Source organism: Populus nigra, chromosome 16 (assembly GCF_951802175.1).
Source record: "Populus nigra chromosome 16, ddPopNigr1.1, whole genome shotgun sequence".
In the NCBI taxonomy this organism is placed as follows: Eukaryota; Viridiplantae; Streptophyta; class Magnoliopsida; order Malpighiales; family Salicaceae; genus Populus; species Populus nigra.
This window is the reverse complement of record NC_084867.1, coordinates 6,279,518-6,306,463: the sequence shown is the minus strand read 5'-3', so window position 1 is coordinate 6,306,463 and position 26,946 is coordinate 6,279,518. Positions and strand designations below refer to the sequence as shown.

General features: G+C 33.2%; 2 protein-coding genes and 1 pseudogene across 2 annotated transcripts; 1 reads left to right on the top strand and 2 right to left on the bottom strand.

Annotated features, from left to right (window-relative positions):
- Window positions 1–9,006: 9,006 nt before the first annotated feature.
- On the bottom strand, window positions 9,007–13,078 carry LOC133675111 (protein Dr1 homolog). Its single transcript, XM_062096388.1, has 6 exons — window positions 12,807–13,078; window positions 12,656–12,728; window positions 11,995–12,084; window positions 10,362–10,456; window positions 9,725–9,793; window positions 9,007–9,375 (listed from the first exon to the last, which is right to left on the bottom strand). The coding sequence occupies exons 2-6, from the start codon at window positions 12,708–12,710 to the stop codon at window positions 9,214–9,216; spliced, it is 471 nt and encodes a 156-aa protein (XP_061952372.1). The 5' UTR covers window positions 12,711–12,728; window positions 12,807–13,078; the 3' UTR covers window positions 9,007–9,213.
- A 7,051-nt stretch (window positions 13,079–20,129) lies between these two features.
- On the top strand, window positions 20,130–23,016 carry LOC133676047 (phospholipid-transporting ATPase 10-like; annotated as a pseudogene).
- A 1,564-nt stretch (window positions 23,017–24,580) lies between these two features.
- Window positions 24,581–25,063, bottom strand: LOC133676046 (probable calcium-binding protein CML15). The gene has a single exon (XM_062097614.1). It carries the CDS (start codon window positions 25,061–25,063, stop codon window positions 24,581–24,583), a length of 483 nt encoding a protein of 160 aa, XP_061953598.1.
- Window positions 25,064–26,946: the final 1,883 nt, after the last annotated feature.

Below are 26,946 nucleotides of genomic sequence, written 5' to 3'. Positions count from 1 at the left end.
CCCCAACCAAAACGAGACATTGTCCTCAATGTCCTAAGGTAGAAAGATAGAGTATAGAAGACATCACCTGAAACAACGAACACTGACAAACCTGAAACACACTTAAACAAATATAAGAAATAACAGAACAAAATACTATGCTAGAAATAAAACCAAAAGACACAAGGATTCACAAAAGAAGGCTCAAATCCAATCTAAGCTTTTTACAGCTTTCTGTAGTTGACCAATTTATGCGACTCATGGAAGGATCAATTACAGGGGTGAAAGATTGTAGTTTGTCGATCAATTGTTCAGCAGTAGCAGCAGAGATTATGATTTGTCGTGCCGAAGATGTTAGAAATTCCTGTTCCACAGCTTGATCAAGAAAAGACAACAAAGTATCATAAAAACCATTAACATTGAGCAAACCTATAGGTTTATGGTGAATGTGAAGTTGGGCCCAAGAGGAAATATGAAAGATCTCTTCCAATGTGCCCAGACCACCTGGTAAGGAAATGAAGGCATCAGCATGGTTAAACATTGTATTCATTCGATCAAACATTGTGGAGACCTGTAGTTCCTCTCCAATTGTTCTTCCAATGATGTCCCCTTTTGTTAAAGCTTCGGGGACGACCCCCAAAACTTGACTACCTCCTAAAAATACAGCTATTGCCACACCCCCCATTAACCCAAGGCTGCCTCCCCCATACACTAAATGAATCTTTCTCTCAACTAGTACCTGACCAAGATGATTTGCTGCTTCTAAAAAAACTATTTCCTTTCCAGGACTGGATCCACCAAAAACACAAATATTTTTTATGTGATAACTTGAGGAACCTGCCATTTCTACACGCTTCTATATCTGTCTAATGTAAGGGTTGAGTAGAAATGAAGGGAAGGAAGAGAAGATTTTATAGATGAGAAATTGAAGATGCAATCATATCACCTATATGTAGGCCAGCTGGAGTCACACATACACTCTCTTTATTTATTTATTTATTTGAAAAAGCATGTGTATGTACAGGTAGTTGTGATTGTGGCTCACATCTTCCCTTGGTTTTATGTCCAAGAACGGCTTAAACGCCCTCTATGGGTCGGGGATAAGCTTCCCATCCAGTTTTCTTAAAAACTGGCAAACAAGGTCTTTTTTAGTCAGATTCCCAAGACTAAGTCTATCATGTTCTTTATGAAAATGGGGCCATAAATCATGAATTGCACGATGCACATCTCCACTAGGATGCGTCTCAAGGGTCAACAAAAGATTATCTAAAGACCCCTTACTCAGGCCATCCTTAATGAATTGTATTTTATCTTCACGGTTTATAGATATCATTCCTAAAGAACGACATGTTGCATTGCAAGTCCATCTGGCACATTTGTGACAGACTTTCAGTCGTTTTGCACGACGTTTTTTTGCAAAAGTGCTTTTACCTGTTCCAGGCATGTGTGAAATGAAAGAATTGGACTCACCTGATAATCGGACCTTTGCTTCAATCAGCCAGCGAATATCTTCAGGAATTCCATGGTTCATTAACAACTTCAATCTTGCACACCTAGCACGGTAAATTTTTGTAATCGCATTCTGAAGCAGAGCGGGAAAGTACCTTTTCAATTTTTCAAGAATGGTGTCCATTTTGAAATGAGAATTGGAGAAGAGATTCAAAGAAGAGAGAAAGAGCAAAGAATTGCATAAATATATACAGATATCAGTTATTATGGGAAACTGAAAGAACCGACTTAAGTCACGGAGTACCGTTATCCGCCTTTTGACCGGGGTGAGAGAAACTAGCAAAATGAAACACAAAACAATGTGAGAAAACGAATCAACTTTTATCTACAGGATCATTCAAACCAATGGATTCATTTTCACTAGGAAAATTATCAAAGTAAGCTTTCAAACGATGTCCATTTACCTTAGAAACATTGTCATTCTTTGGATTCTCAATATCAAAGGCCCCATAAGGATACACATGTTTCTCAATAAATGGACCGCTCCATCTTGATCTTAGCTTTCCAGGAAATAAATGGAGTCGAGAATTATAAAGCAAAACTTTTTGTCTAGTATCAACTTTTTGACAATTTTTACAAGTTTTGCAGAAAGCATGTGTGTCCTTGAACATGGTGGGCCAATAAAATCCATTTTGTAAGATTTTCGTAGCTGTCTTTTTTGACGAGAACTGACTCCCACATGCTTCAGAATGACAAAGTTTAATGACATTACTTACCTCATTGTCAGGAATGCATCTTCGAAATATTTGATCAGGACAATATTTGAATAAGTAAGGGTCATTCCAATAAAATTTCTTCACTTCGTTCAAAAACTTACCTTTGTCTTCAGTACTCCAGTGAGTTGGCAAATCTCCTGTAGCAAGAAAATTGATATTTTTAGCAAACAAAGGCATTGAACTAAGAGAAAGTAAGGATTTGTCAGGAAAGTAATCATCGGTTGGTGTGATGTTAGATATCGAATCTGTTGTCACTCTTGACAAAAGATTCGCATCAACATTTTCAATGCCTTTTTCATCTGTGATTTCTTCCTGAGAATAAGTCATTTGCAAATCTTCAAATTCATCAAACTCAGTATTACTCAAAGTAGATTCAAATTGATCATAAACCAATTCTTCAATAAAATCTACTTCTTGTAAATCATTATCATCTCCAGGTTGCTTGCAAATGTTGAAAATATTCATCTCCAATGTCATGTTTCCAAAAGATAGCTTCATCAGTCCATTCCTACAATTAATTAATGCATTAGAAGTTGCAAGAAACGGACGTCCTAAAATAACAGGAAATGAATTACATGCTTCAACAGGTTGTGTGTCCAAGACAATAAAATCCAGAGGATAAATGAATTTATCGACTTGTACTAACACATCTTCAACTATTCCTCTAGGCACTTTTACAGATCTATCGGCAAGTAAAAGAGTTACAGAAGTTGGTTTTAACTCACCTAGATTGAGACTTTGAAAAACTGAATATGGAAGTAAATTCACACTAGCTTCAAGATCAAGTAAGGCTCTTTCAATTTTATGTTCTCCAATAAAGCAAGAAATTGTTGGAAAACCAGGGTCTTTATATTTCAATGCATTATTGTTCTGAAGAATAGCACTTACTTGTTCGGCTAAAAAGGCTTTCTTTTTCACATTCAGTTTTCTCTTCACAGTGCACAAATCTTTCAAAAATTTAGCATAAGAAGGAACCTGTTTAATAGCATCTAGCAAAGGTATATTGATCCTTACCTGTTTGAAGGTTTCAAAGATTTCAGAGTTGTAATTGACTTTCCTTTGTTTCGTCATGGCATGAGGAAATGGAAGTGCTGGCGGAGAATCAGTCTTTTCTTTGCAATGATCAGATTCAACCCCTTCCTTACCCTCAGAGATTGACTCATCATCATTCTCACAAGGTTCAAGAATGGGTTTTTTAATAACCTTACCACTGCGAAGAGTGATGACTGATTTGGCTTGATCCATGTGTTGGCTTCCAGAACTACTTGCAATCACATTGTATTGCCCCTTTGGATTTTGTTGTGGTTGAGATGGAAACTTACCTTTCTCTTGGAAACTGAGAGCAGATGTCAATTTTGCAAGAGTATCTTTAAAATCTGTCATGCTTTGAGCAAGTTGAGTGTTAATTGCCTCTTGCTTTTCCATAAATGCATGCAATGTTTCCTCAAGATTTCTTCTAGGAGGGGGAGCATAAGGAGGTGCATATCCATGAGAATTTTGGAAATTATGGTGTGCTTGAAACGGTGGCTGTGAAGTTTGTGCATTATTGTTATCACTCTTCTAATTGAAATTTGGATGATTTCTCCAACCAGGGTTATATGTTTGCGAATATGGGTTATGATTGGGCCTTTGAAAACTGTTTAATGCATGGGCTTGTTCATGGAGACATTCTTTAAAAGAAGGTAAGGTTGGACAGTCATTGGTTGAATGTTCGTTGGTTTCACAGATTTGACATGCAATGTCTTGAACAGATTTTAATTGACCACTCTTTTTCAATTCTAGCGCTTCGACTTTTTTAGCTAAAGATGCAAACTTGGCTTGGAGGTCATGATCTTCCCTAAGGTTGTACATACCCCCACTAGATGTATGAAGTTGGGCTTTACTTGGTGCCTCATAAGTACCTGTGGTGTCCCAATTTTGTGCATTTTCAGCTAGCAAATCTAAGTACTTCATTGCTTCATTAGGGTCTTTATCCTCAAAAGTTCCATTGCACATCAATTCAACCATTTGCCTATCTCTAGGAGTTAACCCTTCATAAAAATGTGAAACTAATCTCCATGTTTCAAAACCATGATGGGGGCAAGTATTAAGTAAGTCTCGATACCTATCCCAACATTGATAAAATGTTTCTCCTGGTTTTTGAGAGAAAGTAATGATTTGTCTTTTAAAAGAGTTTGTTCTGTGGGATGAAAAAACTTCTTTAAAAATTGTTGTTGCATTTCATCCCAAGCACGAATGGATCCAGGTCTCAAATTTTGTAGCCATGTTTTAGCTTTATCTTTTAATAAAAAAGAAAAAAGCTTCAATCTAATGGTGTTCATGCTACAATTCGAGTCATTATATGTGTTGCAAACCTCCTCAAATTCCCTTAAATGCAAGTATGGATTTTCTAAATCTAAGCCATGAAAAGATGGTAAAAGTTGAATAATGCCTGTCTTAAAATTAAAATGAGATGCATCAGGAGGAAAAACTATGCATGAGGGTGCACTTGTTCTTGTGGGATTCATGTGGTCTCTAAGAGTTCTAACCCGAATATTCTCATTATTCTCATTATGAAGCGATTGATTATCTTCTTCGGCCATATTTTCTGAAAATGATGAGGATACCCTACAAAGTCTACCACTTAATGTACGTGACCAAACTCTCATGCACGTGTAAAAAGAGAATAAAAAGAAGAAGAAAACAAAAGAAAAAATAAACAAAGTTAGATACAAGAAAAGTGAAAAGAGGAAATAAAATAAATACTATAATTTGTACAAGAATTTACCTCCCCGGCAACGGCGCCAAAAACTTGACACGACCAAAAGATTGATGTCTTTTCCCAAGTGCAGGAGTGTCGAAGTAATAAATAACCCGGCAAGACCGGGGTCGAACCACAGGGAGGTTACTTGTATAAATTATAAGCAACAATAATACTACAACAATAGTAACAATAATAATAATAATAATAATAGTGATAATAATAATAGTGAAGAAGAAGAGGAAGAAGTTGATGAGAACTTTGAGATGAAAGATTAACGTAAGGATTAAACAATGATAACAACAAATGTGAAGGTTAGAGGATCCACTAATGGTATTTCAAACAAGTATAGTATAAACCCTTATTATTCAATTGGAAACCACACACAAGGAGGTTCCAATCAGATTATAAATTGTTAACACGATTACATTAGCTATCTTATTCGAATAATGCTAATACTTGTAAATGTTTTCAGGCATTCATGATTATAACTTATGTTAACAACAAATCAAGTTCCTTTCATAGCTCAGGTGTCGGTTATACCATACAGTATGGGCTATGAAAGTGCCAAGTATTTGTTGTACCAAGTGTTATACAACATAAATCTAGATTAACCATTTAACAAGCAAAGTATTAAAAGTGAATAGGATAACAAATATAAAGCATGTTAGTATCCAACATTAAAGTCCATGTTGAGTTTATATTATACTTATCCTTACACCATTAGTGTAACCTTTTCACCTTGACATAATTAACTTAGCTAGACATAATGAAAGAAAGAAACATAAATAAACAAGATAAGAACATAAGTAAGATAAAAGTTAACTAAGTAAAGGAAAGGAAATGAAAGGCATAAACTTAATATTAATGAAAGCAAAGCATAAGCAATACAAAGAGAGAAAGCAAGAGCATGATCTTGATCTGAACACCAAGATGCCTAAATACACGGCAAATGCCTCCTTTTATAGACCAAAATTCAGAACTATTGATTTGTTGACTAATTGATGAGTGGGTGGTCACTTCTTGACTTGGTGACAATTCTTATCTTCTTGTCTGCCAAAAACATCATTGATGACGTCATAATTTGAACAAACTTAAATCATGAAAGTTCTAGGAAATTGTCTCATCTTTCCAGGATAAAAATTTGAGATCATTTGGACTTCTAGAACTTGAGATATGGGCTGAACACTGAACAGTGTTTGGGCTGCAGGACAGATTCCGACTTCTTTGTTGTTGCTACAATTTGGACTTGAAAACAGCCTTTTTAAATCTTGGGCTCCACATAAAAGTTGTAGGCCTATGTCTTATCTTTCCATCCATATAAAATGGACCTAAATCCAAGATCTACAGCTCCCGATATGACCCAATTACCGAACTGTGTTCTAGTTTGGACTGCACCAGCATCTCTTTGGCCATCTTTTTGTCCTTTCAATTTCACTACTTCAACTCATCAATCAATTCTTTCATTTATGTGATAGGCCTGCATTTAAGATGAACATTTACCATAAATTAAAGGTATCTTATATAATTAGATATGTTATTATAAAACATGCTTTAGTTAAGGAGTTATTGATACTTTAAGTGCAAAATGATGATATAAAACCTTGATAAAAATGCACTTTTAAGTACTAATCAGCTTTCCCCTTATCTTATACACACCCAAACCAAATTGAACATAGACCATAATCAACCACATATAATTTATCACACGTTATCGAGCAAAACATAATCAAATCTCAACATATACACTTTCCAAATACTCTCCTAGTTAGTACTTCAAGACCAACATTTAGAGTTGCCACAATCATAAATTCATATACACTTAATTGTATCATGGCAATGCATCAACACAATTGGTAACAATTTTACAGCACATAAGGGTTCTATTTCCATTCCATCTTATGCCATTTTAAATGTGTTCATCATGCATAGTTTCCTTCATGTTTTTCCTCTTTCTTTGATAGGACATTGTTGTCCATTTTCTCCATAATTTACACAAGCCATTTTTCACTTTTATCACAAGTATAATCACAACAACATGCCACAATCCATATCTTCATTCACTTGATCCATATTCTTGTAAATTCATCAATCTCATAACAAAATCAAAGCATTAACATTAACATAGATTTTATTTCAGCTTAAATATCATTTTAAGGGTTCAACAAGATCACAATTTTGCACATTCTTACATTTTATTTTCACATAGCTCTTCACTCATGCATGCTAAATCCACACATTATCATGAACATGAATTTTTACCTCAGCTCATGCATGTTTCCATGAGTTAACCAAGGTCACAAATTTTAGGTTTTATCATTTCATTTCATCCTTTTCCATTACTTCCTTGGCCAGCCCTTAGTCTAGGTTTTGTTCATCATGTTCATCCATTTCTTTTTGTCAATGTTTCTAGAATAGGTCCCCATTAATCTTTCTATCTAGTCCCCTCAAGTAATAGGTGTAAGAACCCTAGCCAAACCCTTGTGGTTTTCTTCTCTTTTCTGTCCCAAAATTCCAAGCAAGTAATGAGGTGTTCTTTCCTTACCTCACGATTTTAGGTTGTCCTAGGTAGATTTCTTATGTAGTTCTTTTTCTTCTTTCTCTCTACATTTAGTTTTTCTTCCTTCCTTCTCTAGCTACACCCGTTAGCCTCCTTCACTCCCCTTCCTTCCATGGTTTTAACCATTTATATTTTTCTTTAACTCTCCTATCTTCTCTAATGTTCAAGAGGGGTACATGCAATTGGGTTTATGGGGTTTCTCTTTGAGAAAAAGGAGGATGTTGCAAGCTGCTAGTTGGTTTTTGGAAAGAGGAAGGGTCACCTTGCATTTATTCCCTCTCTTAAATGAGGTGAGATGTTTAGGTGCTAGACAAGGGTTGTTCTTATCCCTCATTTGGGTTTTTTTGAGATTGGTTTCCATTCCAATTCTCTCCTAAGATTTGATAAGATTCGTCTAGTAACTTCGACTCTATTAAATAATATGTTCTTGAAATCCATGTAATCGGAACATTTACCACAATATAGTTCCATGTGTCTAGTATCTCCCTATAAAATTTCATTTCGATACGATGTATAATTTAAGAGATATGTTTGATCTTGCAAAATTAATCAGCAGACATTTTAAGGCTAAATTCGAACTTGACTTGGTTCATATCAACCCCTCTCATATTAATTAAATTTCTTTTATCTAATTTAACCCATTTTATTTCTAGATTAATTCTTTATTTTCATTTTTTACTTGAGAAAAGTTTTAATCGGATTTTACATCTAGTATTATGGGAAGATATATATCAGACATTTTATATATCTAGTTCTTAGATGTTTGAAATATAATAACGATCTTACAAATAAAGAAAAATAGCTCTTATGGTGCAACAAATAAAGAGAAATATCTCCTATGTTGCAATATTCATACAATGTAAAATTTAATTGGGGGATGAATGGGTGACTTTGTATTAGTAAAACTCCAAATAAAAAATTAATTGTTTATTTTACACGTTAATGACAGTAGAAGAAATTAAAATTATCATGAAATTTTCGGGATGTTATAACCCAAATGGCAAGTTCAACAAGTAAATTAATTGGTCAACTTAAATTGTATTTTTATTTTTTAAATTAATTTTTTTTAATTTTAATCTTTAATATTAAATTAATTAGAAATTAAACTTAATTTCATAATATTTATTTGTTTTCTATAAAATTATCTTAAGTCATTTAAAAAATAACCTATATTAATTCAAATAATTTTTGTTTTGTTCTTCTTTTTTAATTTAATATTTTTTTAATTTTATCTTAGTTAATTAAAAATTAACCTTTATAATTTATTTTATAAAGTTATTAGTCTCCGAATTAAAAATTTAATAAATTAACCTAAATCAATTCAATATATCAATATTAAAATATATATATATATATATATATATATATATATATATATATATATATATATATAATCTAATCTATATCAGATTAAATTTTTTTATTATAAAATACATTATCAATACTTGAAATTTATTTTAAGTTAAGAAATAATTCAACTCAAAGCAAAGGCAAATGATACATTTGGTAACTAAATATGATAATGACAAGCTTGCACTAATTAACTTATAAACATGATTCATACGATAAAAAGAGTACAAATCCAAGTGCATATCCACATAGTCACTACTGCACTTGCCAATGACTTTGTACACTATAAGATAATTCTAGCCGTGCCAAGGGAAGAGGGTGATGATTGCCTATGGTTCACGAAAGTAAAGTCCCTAAGGTTAGCTCTTTAAACTTTGGTTAGTCTCTGGTTGCTTTGGGGCAGTGACCCCACCATTCATTCTAGCACGCGCCTCATCAAACATCCTTTGCTGCGCAGCGGCTGCTTCTTCCTCGGTCATTGCCGCTCCATTGCTCCATTTACCACCTTTTAAAGAGTCATGCTGGAAGGGAAAAAGGAAGGAGACAGAGAGTGCGAGATTTGTTAAACAATACTTGCATTATGCGCTTTGAAAGCTCAACTGTAACAAAAGATAATATATCATTTTGTGCTCCCAAAGCTCAATTTTAAGCGGGCAACTAAACTAAAACGGCGAATGTACAAAAACAAAAACCTGAAGGCTCAATAAAGCTCATGACACCAATCCATTGTGGCAAAAGTAAATAAAAACAAGGCAGGTGCTGAACCAACTGGACTATCTTAAAACATGGCTTTTTCATGTGGAGAGATCTGATTTAAAAAATAATCTTTCTTGCAGAAAATGAAAAAGGATGGGGAAAAATAAAAATTACCATAGTCTCTAGCTTGTGTTGCTCATATGCAGCATAAACCTCCTCAATGTACTCTCCAAACCCAAGAACCTGTGAATCAGATAATCAATCAGATCGTACTTGTGAATAAAAATTGCAAAACCTTAGACCCGTTCAAAATTGCAAGCGGGCAACCAGGGAGATCTTGAAAAGGCACATGGTTTCAAATGCAGATTGTTAATCAATTCCATTAAAAATACATGATTGGCTTCAAAAAATAGAAAATAGAAACAGACTGACATTGAGGCATTTACAGCAAAACAGCAGCTACTAATTAAACATAACTCTGAGGATTATGCATGGATCGAAAGGTCTATGAGACTTCTCAGAGAATGAACTGGTAACGGAAAGATAAGCATCACCAATAATTCTGAAAATCATAAGAGATTAAAAGCAGATGGTACAAATGAAAAGCACTTTTGGCCTTTTTTTTTTTTTTGGGGATGGGTGAGGCAGGGAATAAAACCTAGGTTCAAATTATTAAAAGAAAAGGTATAGCAGATCATCCCGAAACAGTATTGGAAGAAAATAAAGCAAAAAATGTTGGTTCCAGCTAAGATGAACAAGAAATTATGCTTGTCAAAAACCCACACTAAGAGTAAATTGGATCGTCAAAGACCTCTAAAGCCTTGAGTACATGCTCAGGTGCAATTGTTCGCTTGTCCTCTCTGCTACAAACTTCATTGGACTCTGATGATACAAGGTTTATAAATTCTGCAAACAAACAAGTTCCTCAGAGATTTGTTAAAACACAAATCACAAAACCATATGAAAAAGTATTGACTGTCTGGTAGTGAGAGAAGAACATGCAGTGATGCAGAAAGAAATAGGGGCAGTAGAAAAAACATTCGACATTTATGTGGATGGAATGACGTAGTTTTAAATGTTATATCAGCAACCAATGAAATACTATTGAACAAAGCTTAACTTATAACCAAATAAACGTATGGCCCTTGCATGTGATACTAAATTGGCCACATCTTAAAAATTCTAATTTAAGCATCCTATATTATAGCCAATATTAAATTAAAAAATCTCAGGCCACAACTAGGATTCAAGGAAATGAAAGGGTGAGCACGTTATATAGGAAAACAGTTTTCTCTTGGATGTGCTATCTTCAAAATAAATGGTGCCAGAGGCAACTTTTTAAATAATATTGCAACTAACCCTTTTCCTTTCTATCCTGATATTTAAGTATGCCAATCTTAACAACAGTTTCCTGAAAGGTTCTCTTATCAAAAGTAAGGGCAAGATACAAAGATGCCATTCAAGATGGTAAACTTCATTTATGGCTTTCTGCCTCTTGGCAAGGATCATACCTATAGCGTAGTAATAGGAAGTTGATTTAATCTTTGAAGGCTAGCTTCCAAAAGGAGGGAAACTTGTACATATTAACAGTGTCATTTCCAAAACTAACATCCTTTCCAGATTCCAACCAATGACATTCCAACAAGCATTTAGATTAGAAAAACGTAAAAGAAACTTTTAATAGGGTTTGTTAGAGAAAGAGTTCCGATACCATCTGGTGAACCACATCTTGGAATAAATCAAATTCTAGCCATGAAATAGCTTTTGAAGACAAGCTGCAGCTGCAAACATTTGTATGGAAGGTATATTGTTTTAGAAGAAAACAAAAACAATCCCCCTTATGAGCACATTTATTAATTTCTTTTTTTAGAATGGACCACAAAGCTTTTGTTAAGGTATTTGATTTGTCGCAACAGCTCCAAACAATCAACTGATAATGGCACATCTCTGGAAAGTGTCACACGGAGATAACTATAGCAAAGTCAAAAGCCAAAATTGAAATTTAGAAATATTATCGATAAATATTTTATCTTATGCTAAGAATAAGTAATTCACAAATGAAGCTTTTTCTAATTGGATTTGGAGCTTTATCTCCTAAGGTCATGCCTCTCTTTCTATTTGCCTTCCCTTTTCCTTTTCTTTCTGCCTTTCTTCTTCTTCTTTTTTTGTTAAAATCATGTGCATGAACTGAACAATGACATTGTCTGATGCAGCTGCCCTATTTAAATTCCAATTGATCTAACTGATACAAGTCCCATAAAACAAAGTACCAGCAGATAGACTAAAGGGCCATGCTCATTCTTTCTCTCCACATACATAAAATCATTTTCCCAAAGAAAAGTTTTGCCTAGAGGTAATAATGCAAAGAAAAAGATAATCAATCAATATGATAATATGCAAAGAATTCAAGTTAGATAAAAGATGCAAAATTACTTAAATCTCACCTACACAACACTCAATTAAAAGATCTTGGGCATCTCTGGCAACACGAACATCTGGGGGCAACATCTCTTTAATAATTTTGGTCATAGTTGCTGTAAAAGAAAATTCACAACTGGCATCAGAGAAGGTGCATTCAACACCCTTTCAAGGACTACAAGGCCAGCAAGCCCTCAATCAAAAGCGTACAAGTTAAACGCACTACACTAAGCTGATACCACAAACATAATTTCCTAAAATCACAACAGCACCAGGCCATTGCTATTCCTACTTGACCCAACATCACTCAAAAATGACTGAAACTATGCAAGGCAATAGCAATTAACCACAAATACAATCACAGATGTCGAGACCCTAACCCATTAACTAACCCTAACAACACTCTGTGTATGAATTTCTCAACTCGTACATTTCATAATCTCTCAAAAGTAAAACCTAAGGTAAAACTCATTTTATTTTTTTGTCTGCGGTTTTTTCAAAAACTAAATCTAGCACCTCCTAAAAAAAAACTTGAAAAAAAAAACTGTAGCTAGCCAAACTGCAAAAATTAATAAACTAACAAGCCAAGAGGAAAAAAAATGCAAAAGATATAAATAAAAACTGACCAAACAACTTAGAATTAAAATACGCAAAAATTAAATCTTAAAAGTTTTTTTCCGAAATTACCTTTAGGAAGCGAAGCATCCTCTTTCGATTTACCAACTATATCCATCGGTTCCATCGCTGAATCCTTCAAACCCTAAACAAAAGGCAAAGAATTACATAAACCCACAGATCTACAACCATATCAATTAATCGAGAGGGAGAATTAACTCACCGAGTAAAAACACGGAGATAGAATCGCGCGAAACTACAGGCGGAGAAACCGAGTCAACCGATTCAGTAACGTATTTACTACTACTGTTGTCGTCGTCGTCGAGTGAGAGATCAAGAGAAGGAGAAGAAGAGGAGACATGGTGGTGTTGTTAATATATGACGAATTTATCATCAACTAAGGTCATGATTTGATTTCGGTCTGTTTCTCTCTTCTTCACGATAAGACTTCCAGGTCCTGCTCGCATACGATTTGCTCAAACCCGCAAACTCTTCCTCTCTCGTTGTATCACGCGCTAACTTAAGCGCGTTTTGCTTTCATTAGAAAATGACTGTTTGTGGGACGTTCGAGGTTTGCTGGTGCGTGTTCTCAACGCGTGCATTTGGTGTAAACTAGGTCTTGGATTGTTCTTTGCTTTTTATATATTTTTTTGTCTGAATTTTAATGTTTTTTAATTTTGTTTCTGGTGTTCATCCAATGAAAGAATTGCGGTTTACAAACGACCTCAATTGATATTAGATGTTCGAGAATTTAGTAAATATTATTTTTAAACTATTTTTTATTTAAAAATATATTAAAATAATATTTTTTATATTTTAAAAATTATTTTTCATATTAATATATTAAAATAAATTTAAAATATAAAAAAATTAATTTCAAGTAAAGAAAAAAATAAAAAAATTAATTTTTCTGAAAGTATTTTTGAAATGCAAAAATAAATAAGGTCTTTAAACCTGTATTTTTAATTGGAGTTTTTCAATTTCTTATTTTAAATTTAAATATTTTGAATTATTAAAAATAAATTTTAAAAATAAAAAAATATATATTATTTTAATATATTTAATAATATCATCTTTTGGTGCAGGCTATTTTCCTTATCACCTGCATCATAGCAATCCTTTTTTTTTTGGGTTGATTGAGCATATTTGGGATTATGATGGTGGTTATGATTTAAAATATTTTTTATTTAAAAATATATTAAAATAATTTTTTTAATTTTTAAAAATTATTTTTAAGATCAGCACATTAAAACAATCTAAAAACATAAAAAATTATTTTTTAGCGAATTTTTTTTTAAAATTTAAGAGAACACGGTTTCAACCGCATTCCCAAACGAAACATTAAATTATACTACTTTAGAGCATTACATTAAGTTTGCGGCTTGAATAAAAAAATTTCATTATAATACAAAGGTTGAGGTTACATGAAATTATTTAATATTGTTATTAAATTTGATTTAGTTAGTAAATTTTAAAATTTCTTGACTTCACTTTTTATTTAATTTAGATTTAAAATTAAACTATGAGTAAGTTGCATGTGATTCATATAAACTTGGTAGATATCAACACAACTTGAAAGACTAGGAAAAAGCGTGATTTGATTAAAAAAAAACCAAGATAAATTTTTTATATATATTGAGATGCTGAAATATTGTATTGATTTAGACTTTACGACTTAACCCATAAAATTTGTTATTCAGGTTATGAATTCTATTAAGTTTAAAAACTGTATTTAAAACTATTTTTTACTTAATTATACAATAATAAAAATAAATATTTATAAAATTGAGTACAAAACAAATATTAGAATATTTATTTGAAACTGAAATATTTTTATAGAAAGTAAATTGAATTAGTTTATGAAGATAAATTTAAAATTAAGTAAATATTAAAGAATAAAATTAAAAAATAAAAATAAAAATAAAAAAGATAAAGAGGAGGATAAAGAAAATGCAAAAAGATAAAAAAAACCACCATCTTCTCTGTTTATACATAACATTTATGAATTACTAGTAAATGCTGAATAAAATAAAAGAAGACGAAATTGATTATGATAAACGAAAAAAATACAGGAATAGCGGGGAAGGATCATGAAGTGGAATCATGAATTAAGTTTTGTATTTAGAAGTTATTTCACATGGCCCGCGATGTTCTTGATAAATTAATTATTCTCCATGAAATCTTCTAGGTAAGGGTAAGTAAAAAAACCGATTAAACTGAAAAAATCAGAAAATAATAATTGAAAAAACCAAACTGAAAAAAAACCAATTAAACCGATTAAAATTTTGAAAAAACCGGCTAGTTCGGTTCAGTTTCGGTTTTATAAGAAAAAAACTGAAAAAACCGAATCGAACCGAACCGAAACCGAAAAAAACCGAGCCAAAATCGGAAAAAACTGAGCCAAAACCAAGAAAACCAAGCCAAAACCGGAAAACCGAGCCAAACCGGTTTGAACCGGTTTTTGCCCTAAAAACCAAACCGAACTGAAACCGGTTGGTTTGACCCGGTTTCGGTTCGGTTTCAGTTTTTTAAAAAAAAAACTTTTTGTTTGGTTATTTTTTTTTATAAAAACTGAACCGAACTGAAAATGATCACCCCTATTTCTAGGATGAGTCCCACCACACCACGATGAATATGCACACACAACAACCCTTTCTCAACGGTTCCTTATCAAAATGGAATTTAAAAAGCTAAATTGATTAATAAAACTCAAAGAAGTTATTTAATGTGTGTTTGACTTGGAGATATGATGCTTTTTTTTTCTAAAAGTATAATTTTTTTAAAGCATAAATCACTCCTCCAAAAACTAAAACTACATGTTTTTAGTGTTATACTACTCAGTTACTCGAGCCTTGGTATGAAAAACTTTTCGACGAACTTATGTAACTTAGTTTAGTTATGTGAGTTAACATGTTGCTCTGTTGACCTCTCATAACCTAATAGACCTGGCTTGAAAGCCAGGATAGGTCTCAAAGTAAACTCGGTAAAAGTTTACAAGGTATAGCTCAGATGACTTTATAAATGTATTTGTAACTTAGTCGACCAGATAAAATCTAATTTGTTTTTTTAAAATTAAAAAATTATGTTGATGTCAAGTTTTTTTTATATTACAAATAGATAAAAGTACACTGATCACCTCAAGATTTGATATTTTCTTACTTCACATAATGTAATTTAACGGCAAATAGCATTTTATATCCTTAAAAGTTCACACACAAAAAAATCAATAAAATTTTTTTTTTTTTTTTAAGAATGTCATTATATTTATGATAAAGACTAAAAAAACCTTTAAAAGTTAAAAATAATTAAAATGCTACTAGAGTCATCGGATTATTTTTCTTAGAAAGAGTTGTCGGCTTTGTTTGAAAAGAAGTCGATGATAGTCTACATTTAATTACAAAAATACCATAAATTACAATATTTCTAGCCATTTTCAAGCATGCATTACCAAGCAAAAAATCCACTATCATCCCTATCATCTTCCCCAACATATGCTCTCTTCTTTTCACCTGAATTCGATCAAATAAACTTATCAAACTAGGTAAACTTCCACATTTCTGAAAATTCTTCATTGGAGAGCTTACAAACACCTTTGACATGATCAAAGAGTTGATGTCTTTTCTCAAGTGTAGGAGTGTCGAAGTAATAAATAACCCGACAAGACCATGATCGAACCACAGGGAGGTTATCTGTATAAACTACAAATAAAGAAATAGATAATAACATAAAAGGAATTAAAAAGAGCTTTGAGATAAGATATTGATGGAAGGATTTAAACAAATATAAAACAATTATCAAGGTTAGAGGATCCACTAATGGTATTTCAAATAAGTATAATATAAACTCTTTTTATTATTCAACTGGAAACCACACACAAAGGAGGTTCCAATCGGATTATAATTTATTAACATGATTATATTAATTATCTTATATGAGTAATGCTAATACTTGTAAATATTGTTAGGTATTTATGGTGATAACTTATGTTAACAACAAATCAAGTTCCTTTCATAGCATAGGTGTCAGTTATACCATACGGTTTGAGCTCTGAAAGTGCCAAGTATTTGTTGTACCAAGGGTTATATAACATAAATCTAGATTAACCATTTAACAAGAAAAGTATTAAAAGTGAACAAGATAACAAATATAAAACATGTTAGTATTAAACATTAAAATCCATGTTGAGTTTACACTATACTTATTCTTACACCATTAGTGTAAATTTTTCACCTTGACATAATAAACTTAGCTAAACATAATGAAGAAGAGAAACATAAATAAACAAGATAAGAACATAAATAAGATATAAGTTAACTAAGTAAAGGAAAGAAAATGAAATGAAAAGTATAAACAAGAGATTAATATAAACAAAACTTAAGCATTACAAAAAGAGAGAGAGCAAGAGTATGATCTTGATATGAAACTAAAATGCCTAAATGCATGGCAAATGCCTCCTTTTATAGGTCAAAATTTGGAACTATTGATTTGATGACTAATTGTTGAGTGGGTGGCCACATCTTGACTTGATGACAATCCTTATCTTGTCTGAACAAAACGTCATTGATAACGTCAAAATTTGAATAGACTTAAATCATGAAAATTCTAGGACATTGTCTCAGCTTTTCAGGAAAAAAAATTGAGGTCATTTGGACTTCTAGAACTCGAGATATGGGCTGAATACTAAATAGTGTCTGGGTTGCAGGACAGATTCAGACTTCTCCGTTGTTACTACAATTTGGACTTGAAAACGGTCTTTTTTAAATCTTGGACTCCCCATTAAAGTTTTAGGCCTATGTCTTAGATTTCTATCCATATAAATTAGACCTAAATCCAAGATCTACAGCTTCAGATATGATCCAATGACTGAACAGTGTTCCAGTTTGGACTGAACTAGCATCTATTTTCTAAGTTTGGCTCTTTCTTTGTCCTTTCAATTTCAGTACTTAAACTCATCAATCAATCCTTTCATTTATGTGATAGGCCTGCATTTAAGATGAACATTTACCATAAATTAAAAGTATCTTATGGTATCAGACTTGTTATTATAAAACATGCTTTAGTTAAGGAGTTATTGATACTTCAAGTGCAAAATGATGATATAAAACCTTGATATAAATGCATTTTTAAGTACTAATCAATGTTCTAAGTAAATAAATTAATGCAGAAAATTCATATTTTGGCGTTAAAGACACCGACTGTCTAGTTTTATGGTATCGATCATATCTCTTAATCTGATTGTTGGATTGAGCTAAGATTTTGTGAGGAATCTCCAGACATATTGTTTTAGTCTAGGTTAAAATTTCAAGTCAATCAAAGGATAGAAGGCTTTGCAAGAGTACTAACAGTCGAGTAAATTAAAGAAGATGACACATGAGCCATTAATAAAGGCATTTTGGTAATTTTATTAAAAAAATTATCTTCTCCTCCTTTAAAGACAACCTATGTTCAGTGCAAAAGGAAAACAAGAGGGAGAGTAACTTTTCTCCCTTTTTTTCTCTTTTTATTTTTTCAAAGCTAAATAAAGGGGGGGTATTCTTATGAGGATTATATCCAAGAAAACAAATTAAGTGACTAAATTTAGAGAGTTAGAGAGCTTGAGTGCTTGTGAAAAACAAAGAGAAGAAGATGGAAATTGGAAGAGGAGAACATGATTTTTGTAGATTTTTGTAAGAACTCACTCAAATGAGTTAAAGTAGCAAAGGTAAGGAACATTGTTTTTTAGAGAAGTTAAGATGTATATAAGGAAAAATATGAACAAGGATACAAATAGGCATACCCTAAGAAAAACAATGATTCCGTTATCTAGATTCAAAAGTCATGAAGCTTATATGATTAGGGCAAATAGACTACAAGAAAGCTAAAAAAGATAAACAACATCAAACCAAAATGAAACAACATAAATAAATACAAAAATCACTACCATATAGATCTAATCTATGCAAATATCTGGTACCACGCTTTTATGTCTAGAAGTCATAATCTCAACAAGCTAAAGATCTCTTCTACTATATCATGTTGTGATCGGTAGCGTTGGCTGAAGACATGAGTATTCCTCTTATACTATATGAGGTAAACTGTGGCAGAGAGTGACAATCATGCTAGAATATGCATGAAGTCCTTCTTTTCATGGAATTGAAGGGAAGCCCACTAAAGAAAAGGGTATCATGACATAGAAGGCTAATGTAAAAAGTCATGTTTGTGATCTTTTTCCATACTGAAGCTGAGAAGGAGCACTAAAAAAACAAATGATCATGTGTCTTTACATCTGAACCATATGAGATACATGCCGCAGAGGTGATGATCTGAAAAGGTTGTAGTTTATCTATAGTGTGTAGATGACCCAAAGAGGCAAGCCATAAGATGAAGGAGTGTCAAAGGATATGTCTTGGAAACTAGAGAAGATGGTGCATAGTATTCTTGGGTTTGGTATCCTGAAGTGCCTCCCAAGCTTAATTAATAGTGAACCTCCCTGTAGAATAACTTGTCCAGACATAGTGATCTATATAGCTAACCCGGGGGTGGAATCTAATGCAGTCCTATATCTGCTGGAGGTCTTGACTACCTAAAGGAAAGTCCCAACCACCATCCTTAATAATGTCTGCAACTTTTGCATCCCAAGACAATATAGTAGATGATAGATTCCTGAAAGGAAAAAGGTCACATAAACGATGTCCATTTGACAACTAATAATCTATCTATAGAGAAGTCAGAGAGTCATCACCAATGCAAGAGACAAACATAACCCTACACCAATATCAACTTTGAAGAATCTTCTGCTATGACTAAAAAGATACTGAAGGTAGCTTAACATGCCAAAATGATCTACCTCTAGGCAATATAGAAAACAACCAAGTTGACCAAACTATGGATTATCTGAAAGTAGCCTCCAAACATGCTTGAGGATAACTAGTCTATTCCAAGTCTTGACCCTTTTAATCCCAAGCCCACCCTTCTTCAGAGGATAACAAACTGAAGCCCAAACCACCTTTGCTCTTGAAGGGGAAATACATGAACCTTTCCAGATGAAGGTAGCTAAACAAGCACTGAATCTTCATAATAATAGAACAATGAAGGATATACATAGTAGACCAATACACCTAGATTAAAAAGAACATATTTAATTAGTTGCTAACAACTAACATATATAAGAGATATCGAGGTCCACAACTTGATCTTAGAGAGAATCCACTCAACCAAAGCCATGCAGTCACTATGTTTCAGCTAGGTAGTAATCAAAGGGACCCTCAAGTATTTGACTGATAAGGAGCCTAACCTAAAACCCAAGAGATCCAAGAGAGATGCTTTCAAATCATCATCCACACCTAATAAGAAAACATGACTCTTTTTTAGGTTGATCACTAGCTTTGATAACATAACAAAGTCATCTATAATAGCCTTTCTAAGAATACCCCCTCAAGCCCGCAATAGCCAACACAAACAATCACCATGTCGGATACCCCTGGCTGACTGAAAAAACCCATGCAACTCCTCATTCATAGCCACTGAGAAATGTATAATGGACATGTAGACCTCAATCCATCTAATCATGGATATAGGGACTCCAATAGTTCTCAAACCCAAGAGGATGAGTTCCCAATTGACTGTATCAAAAGCTTTCCTAAAGTCTATTTTCAAAGCACATCCAGACATAATATTAGGTAAATTATAGTTATGTATGAGCTTTTTTGTCAACAAAATGACATTTGATTTTTGTCTCTAAGGCAAAAAAGCAGTTTGAGAAGGCCTTATAACATCAGGCAATATCAACTGTAACCTACTCACAATGACTTTAGATAAGCACTTATACATCACATTACAATAAGATATAGGCCTAAAATCATTCATAGTAACATAATTCTCTACTTTTGGCACCAAAGCTATCTTAGTAGCATTAATACATCTAGGCAGAGTAAATAATTCAAAGAAATACTTCATTGCATCAATAAAATCACTACCAAGAATCTCCCAACTTATTTTGAAAAATAGTGAAGTATAGCCATCTAGGCCTAGTGCTTTGTCATTCAGTATGGAGAACAAAGCCTCCATATTCTCATCAATTGTAATGACAGTCTCCAGAGTAGGTAGCATATCAGGTGAAATACGACTAGAAAAGTACTTGGAGGCATCAGCTAGAGGGGTGGCCTAATGGGTAGATAACTAGCCCTGAAAATATTTGATTGCCAATTGACCCAAATCCTATTGATCTCTCACTCGAGCTCCTGTCTCATCAGTCAAACCATGAATTTTGTTCCTAACCTGTCAATGAAGTAGTGATCTATGAAAGAATTTGGTGTTTTTATCAACTAGGTTTAGCCATTGAACCCAAGATCTTTGTTTATAAAAAGTCTCTTCATCCTTACACAACTGAGCATACTATCTAGTAAGGCCCCTTTCAACATCCATATACTCTGCAGACTGAGGAGACCTATCAAGTAGAACCTATGCTGCATCCTATTGAGCCTTTATCTCTATCACACGACTAGATATGTGGCTTATGTGATGACGATGTAGAGACTTCAACGTAGGCTTCAACAAACTCAATCTTGTAGTGACCCTATACATAGGGTTACCTCTATAGGATTACGCTCAACAAACTCAATCTTGTAGTGACCCTATACATAGGGTTACCTCTATAGGATTGCGCCAAACATCCTAAAAAATTCCTAAAAATCATCCTTGGTAGCCTAAAATTTTATTTCTTACCTTAGGAATTGATGGGGCAAATGTTGGAATGCTTCAAGAAGTAGATATTAGTGATGGTATCAGTGAAGTTGAAGGAATGCAGGCAATGACGGAGGTAGGGGGCTGGTAGGGACCCCGACCCCTGCAAGGAAATTTTTCAAGGGGGACCTACTTCTTCTTTTTTTCTCAGCCCCTCCTTTGTATAAAATAATTAAAATTTTAACTACTTCTTCTCCATTTTTTTTTTAAAGGGGACCTACTTCTCTTTTTTCCAGCACCTCCCTTGTATAAAATAATTAAAATTTTAACTACTTCTTCTCTGCTTTTTCTTCTTCTTTTTTTTTAAGGAGGGCCTACTTCTCTTTTTTCCAGCCCCTCCCTGCATTATCCAGAGCCAATGTTGAATTTTTTCTAAGCTCCCCTTGATTTTTTTTACTTGCTCCGCCCTGAATGCAGGTAAGTTCTAATAATAGCTTCATCAATGCATCCAATTTGTTGATGCCTTTTGCAAAACGCATTCTCCATTGTCCATTTTATTGACTTCCCAAAATTTCAGGCTGTCATGTCAAGTGATATTACAATTACACAATTCCGATATTTGGAGTGCTTGCTACATGTTCATGGACATCGGTGTTTCAGGAGGTCTCATCAATGGTACTATTTTAGTCATTCTATATTACATCACAAGCTTTTTTTCGAGGCATCTTCCTTTACTTTACCTCGAACCCTGGAAAATGTCTTCTCATGCATGATGATGCCCAGGTCTTTTGCTATATATCTGTCAAGCTGGTTAAAATTTTGGAATAACGTTGAGACGAACGAAAAGCACATGCTTCTTCTGTTCTATCGAATATGCTGTTGCTTGAAAATTAATAGTGCTATATCAATGCCAACCCCACCCAATGAAATCGAGATGGTTGACATAATTCTCTTGCTGTTTGGCAGATATGCTACTTCTTTTACAAAAACATTGCATTTGGGTTCACTCTCTTCTTTTATGAGGCATATGTGTCATTCTCAGGCCAACAAGCATATAATGATTGGTTTCTATCTCTTTATAACGTCTTCTTCAACTCACTTCCTATGATTGCACTTGGAGTGTTTGACCAGGATGTATCTGCCCGTTTTTGCCTCAATATATGTTTAATGTTTCAATGCATTTTCTTTTGTCTAACATGTGATGCTTGATGGCTCAAATCAAGAGAATTTGGTTATGGAGTTTTATCTGATTGAAATCTAACAGTAAATGGCTTTCGCGAAGGTGGAGAAATTGTAATTGGCTTGAAGATCCTTGGTGCCACTCTGTATACATGCATCGTGTTGGTGGTTAACTGCCTGATGGCACTATCCATCAACTATTTCACCTCCATACAACATCTCTTCATCTGGGGTGGAATTGTATTCTGGTTCATTTTCCTCATGGTATACGGAGCAATATTGGACCCTTACCTATCAACAACTGCCTATAAAGTTTTCATTGAAGCGCCCTGTGCACCAGCCCCGTCTTACTGGCTAATCACACTGCTTGTGTTGTTATTTATCATCGCTCCTCCCCTATTTTACTTACTCGACCATACAAATGCGGTTTTTCCCCTTGTATCATCAGATGATACACTGACGGGCATACGGAGGACCCTGATTACTGTAATATGGAACGGCAAAGGTCATTGCGGCCAACAACAGTAGGGTATACAGCCCGTTATGAAGCAAAATCAAAACACTTAAAAGAGAGGAAGCATCAGGATAGTTGATGGGTATATTTGTGTACGTAGATTATTGTCAAAATATTCTTGTAGATTTTTGCAAAAACGGTAAGTTGTTTTGAATGTAAATATATATGCAACGCGGAGAAAAGAAGTGTGGTTGCCCCGCGTGATAAAAGAGAATGTCTGGTAGATGACATTATCAAGTGACCTGATGAGAAGCGGCCATGCATCCAAATATTCTGTTAGGAGAAAAATGTTTCATAAGCTCCAAAACTGTAATCCTGATGTTTTGGCAGCGGTTAGGTCAAATCAAATTTTTTAGTTGTAGTTGTGTTCATGAAATGTATAATAATACATCAATCAAATGTGAATATTCTTGTGTTTTGTAGAAATATCAGTGGCATTCCTTCTACCCTCTCCCCTTAATCCACAAGGTTGATTAACGAGATCTTAATTACATGGTTTCATATGAGAAGATGAAATATCACATTTGGTAAAACTTTCTTAGATGCTTCCATTGCTTGATAAAACGTTGATAGAAAAATTTCCATATGAATCCAAGCAACCGCATATACGTACGTACATATTTACACTGCCACCATGGCCAGTCTAAACTTATAGATCCCATTTTAGTAGCGCCATCCCACCAGAATTTTATTGGTCTCTGCGCTCCTCCTTGTCGAATTGAGGCTCACGGAAACATCAGAGCTAGAACATGGACAGCAGATTCTTCTCAATGCCCTTGCTTCAAACTGATTGTAATTCTACCAATGCATCATTGCTAGATAAAGCTAATTCCAAATACAAGACTCCTATTCAGCAATCGATGGCCATGAACTCTCAAGAAAAATTCCATTAATGATGGTATTATCCTGCCACATATATACACCAGCGATCACACATCAGCCATGCCTAAACCAAGGGAGGATGTCACCCCAAACTGCTATATTGTAGGAATACCTATTGCATCTCCCTGGACTTGAGGAGGAATTTAAGTTGCAAGGTCATGAATTCTCATATGCTGTTAACTAAAAGCATTCAAGAGGTCTCAACATTCTGCAATATCTTCAGTATAATATTTCCAACATCGGTCACTCCTTTTGCCTTACCGGTGTAAACTTGATCTTGATAGTTGCTAAAATGACTACATAACAAAAATTGTTGTCATATGTGCTTTAGATCAAGGGTTGCCGGTGCATTTTTAGGGTGTCTTTTCTCTCTTTTTTTCATGCCACATGCCGCATTGAGCATGCATTTGCTAAGATTCAAAACTTACAACCAGTTACAACTTAGATATTTACTCTGATGACGCACGTATCTTAAACAAAATTTTGAAGCAAATATAACGTGGAAATAATATGGAGGCCTAGTCAAATATTCACGGGTTTCATTATTCTACAATATAATGGATGTTCCATTTTTTTCCTCTATGATATGTAACTTTTAACCATAAAACTTTCATGGATTCCAGAAAAATAATCTCCCACAACTAATGTCTTTAGAAACAAGTCAATTAACATACCATGATAAATGACGGTGACAAACTGACTGTTAATATAATCTTATTTTGACACCAAAATTAACATACCATGCTTCAAACGGTCATTGGCTAAGTGATGCCTAAGAACTCCACGGCTGATTTTGCCATAACAGTTGCAAATTCATTGAAACTAATTACACCATCACCGTCAGTATCTGCCTCCTCTATCATCTCTGTTAGTTCCTTGTACGTTAATGGTTGCCCCATTTTGGCCATAGATCCTGCTAGCTCGGCAGCGCTAATGTATCCATTACCGTTACGATCAAATATATGAAATACCTCCAAAAGTTTCTCTTGATTTACAAGAACCTCCTCATTTACATCAGGTAAGATGGCATGGACCAATTCTTCGAATTCTATAGAGCCATTGCCATTAGAATCCATGTCGGCTAATAGAACATGAATTTGGTCACCGGAGGGCTTGAGTCCTAGTGACCTTAATAAAGCTGCAAGTTCTAAAATGGTCAGGCTGCCATCCGAGTCCATGTCAAACCGACCAAATATCTCCTTTAATTGATTCAGTTGTTCAACATGTAGGGCTGCCTCTGTCATGTTGAACAATATATTCTGATGTTCCTAGCTAGCACAATTATATTTCATGCCCTAAAAAATAAAAATAAAAAAAGGTTTGTTATAAACAATGCTTATAATTGTACTAAAAATGGTAATAATGTAATCCACGACATGAACAATGAACATTATGGCGATGATGGTGGTGGTAGAAAGGAGGAGAGCTTGGTGGTTTTTTCTTGAGAGGGTGTTATAGAGAGGTTTTTCCATTCAAGTTTGTTGTGAGAGATAATTTTGGGTTATAATTAGTGATGGATAATGTTTGTTAGTAACGGAATTTATAAACATGTTTTTCCTACTAAATTTCCATATGTAAATCTATAAATAGTAATTTTAAATAATTAGTTTTTTATGAAAAAATTAAGAATCATTGGGTTTGTATGAAAAGTTTATTTATATAGCTTTACTTAATGTGATAATAACATAAAGTACATTGGTTAAATTAATTTTTCTGGTATATCATCAAAATGTAATATACAGTTTGAACCCCACACTATTAAAAACTATACCTTTCAAATAAATAAATTAATTAAAATAAAGGGTTAATTATGAATATTTTTATGTATAGGCAACTCCTCACCCTGATACTCCTTTCCGAGGTTGAGAACTCTAACATCAAATTTGGATGATTAAATAATGTCATAGTATCCTTTTTTCCGTATTAATTTTCATTGGCTGGACAAATATGCAAAATGAGAAAGGAAAATTTCGTTAAATATTTAGTTTAAGTGTCGTAAAAAATCTCATCTCGATTTTTTATATATTATTACACACCACCTAATATCAAAATTACGTTCGAATATTAACATTATGCTCAATCCATAGATAATGTTAAATTTAAATTTTTTTTGATATTGAGCACATGATAATAAAAATATAAATCTTTTTAGAAAAAAAACATTGTTATATCTTAGAGTACTAGCTATTTTTTGTGTGTTTTAGGTGTTTATATACTAATCTTTTCACCTCTTACTTCACTTAGCAAATAAGAGGCATAGCATTCTATTTATATAAAAAAAAAATTAAAACTCTATACATGGTAAAATATCAATTTAACTATTAAATAATATCACATATATTATTTTAAGTTAATTTTAAAAATTTATTCAATCAAGTCCCTACTTGATTTTTATAGATATAGAATTGTAATTCTCTGTATAAATTACACTCTAGTCAATTTCTAAAATTTATTTATAATCAAGTCACACTTCATTAATCATTCAATTTTAATTTCTAACCAACGGTTCTTAAGTGTATAACCCATTAGGTTCCCTAATAAGTTTTTCCAAATATAAATCACAATCCTAAATAAAATAAGATTAAATAAATTAATATATTATCAATTCAACAATTGATTAATTTTATATTTGAAGATCAAGTACAATGTCTAATAATCTGTTATGATCCCCTAGATATCAGAAAAGTCATAAATGGTTTGACTTAATCTTTCAGTGATTAGTTTTTCAGTGTGATTATTATCCCTTTATCAATAATGTTTTAATTTAGATATTATAACATAGAGTGTGTCTACTCTGTCAAATTATTTTTGTTCTCAATACCATAGTTATCGATTCTTTGAATAAGATTTGAAACTCTTTTCAAGTCTCGTTCCATCTTATGTAAGGATTTACAATCAATACTATTTGAGAACAAATGAAACATTTTTTCAAATTCATCTAGGTTGACGAATCATCTCTTGATTACTTAAATACCTTTATATAGTTCATGTTATACCCAATAACTGCCTATTTGTTACCCTTGATTAAGACAACATGTACAAGGATCAAAATATAACACTCTTTATATAAGATAACTTAGTGATCTCAAGTCTAAGGATCAAAATATTACACAACTGTCATGTGAGT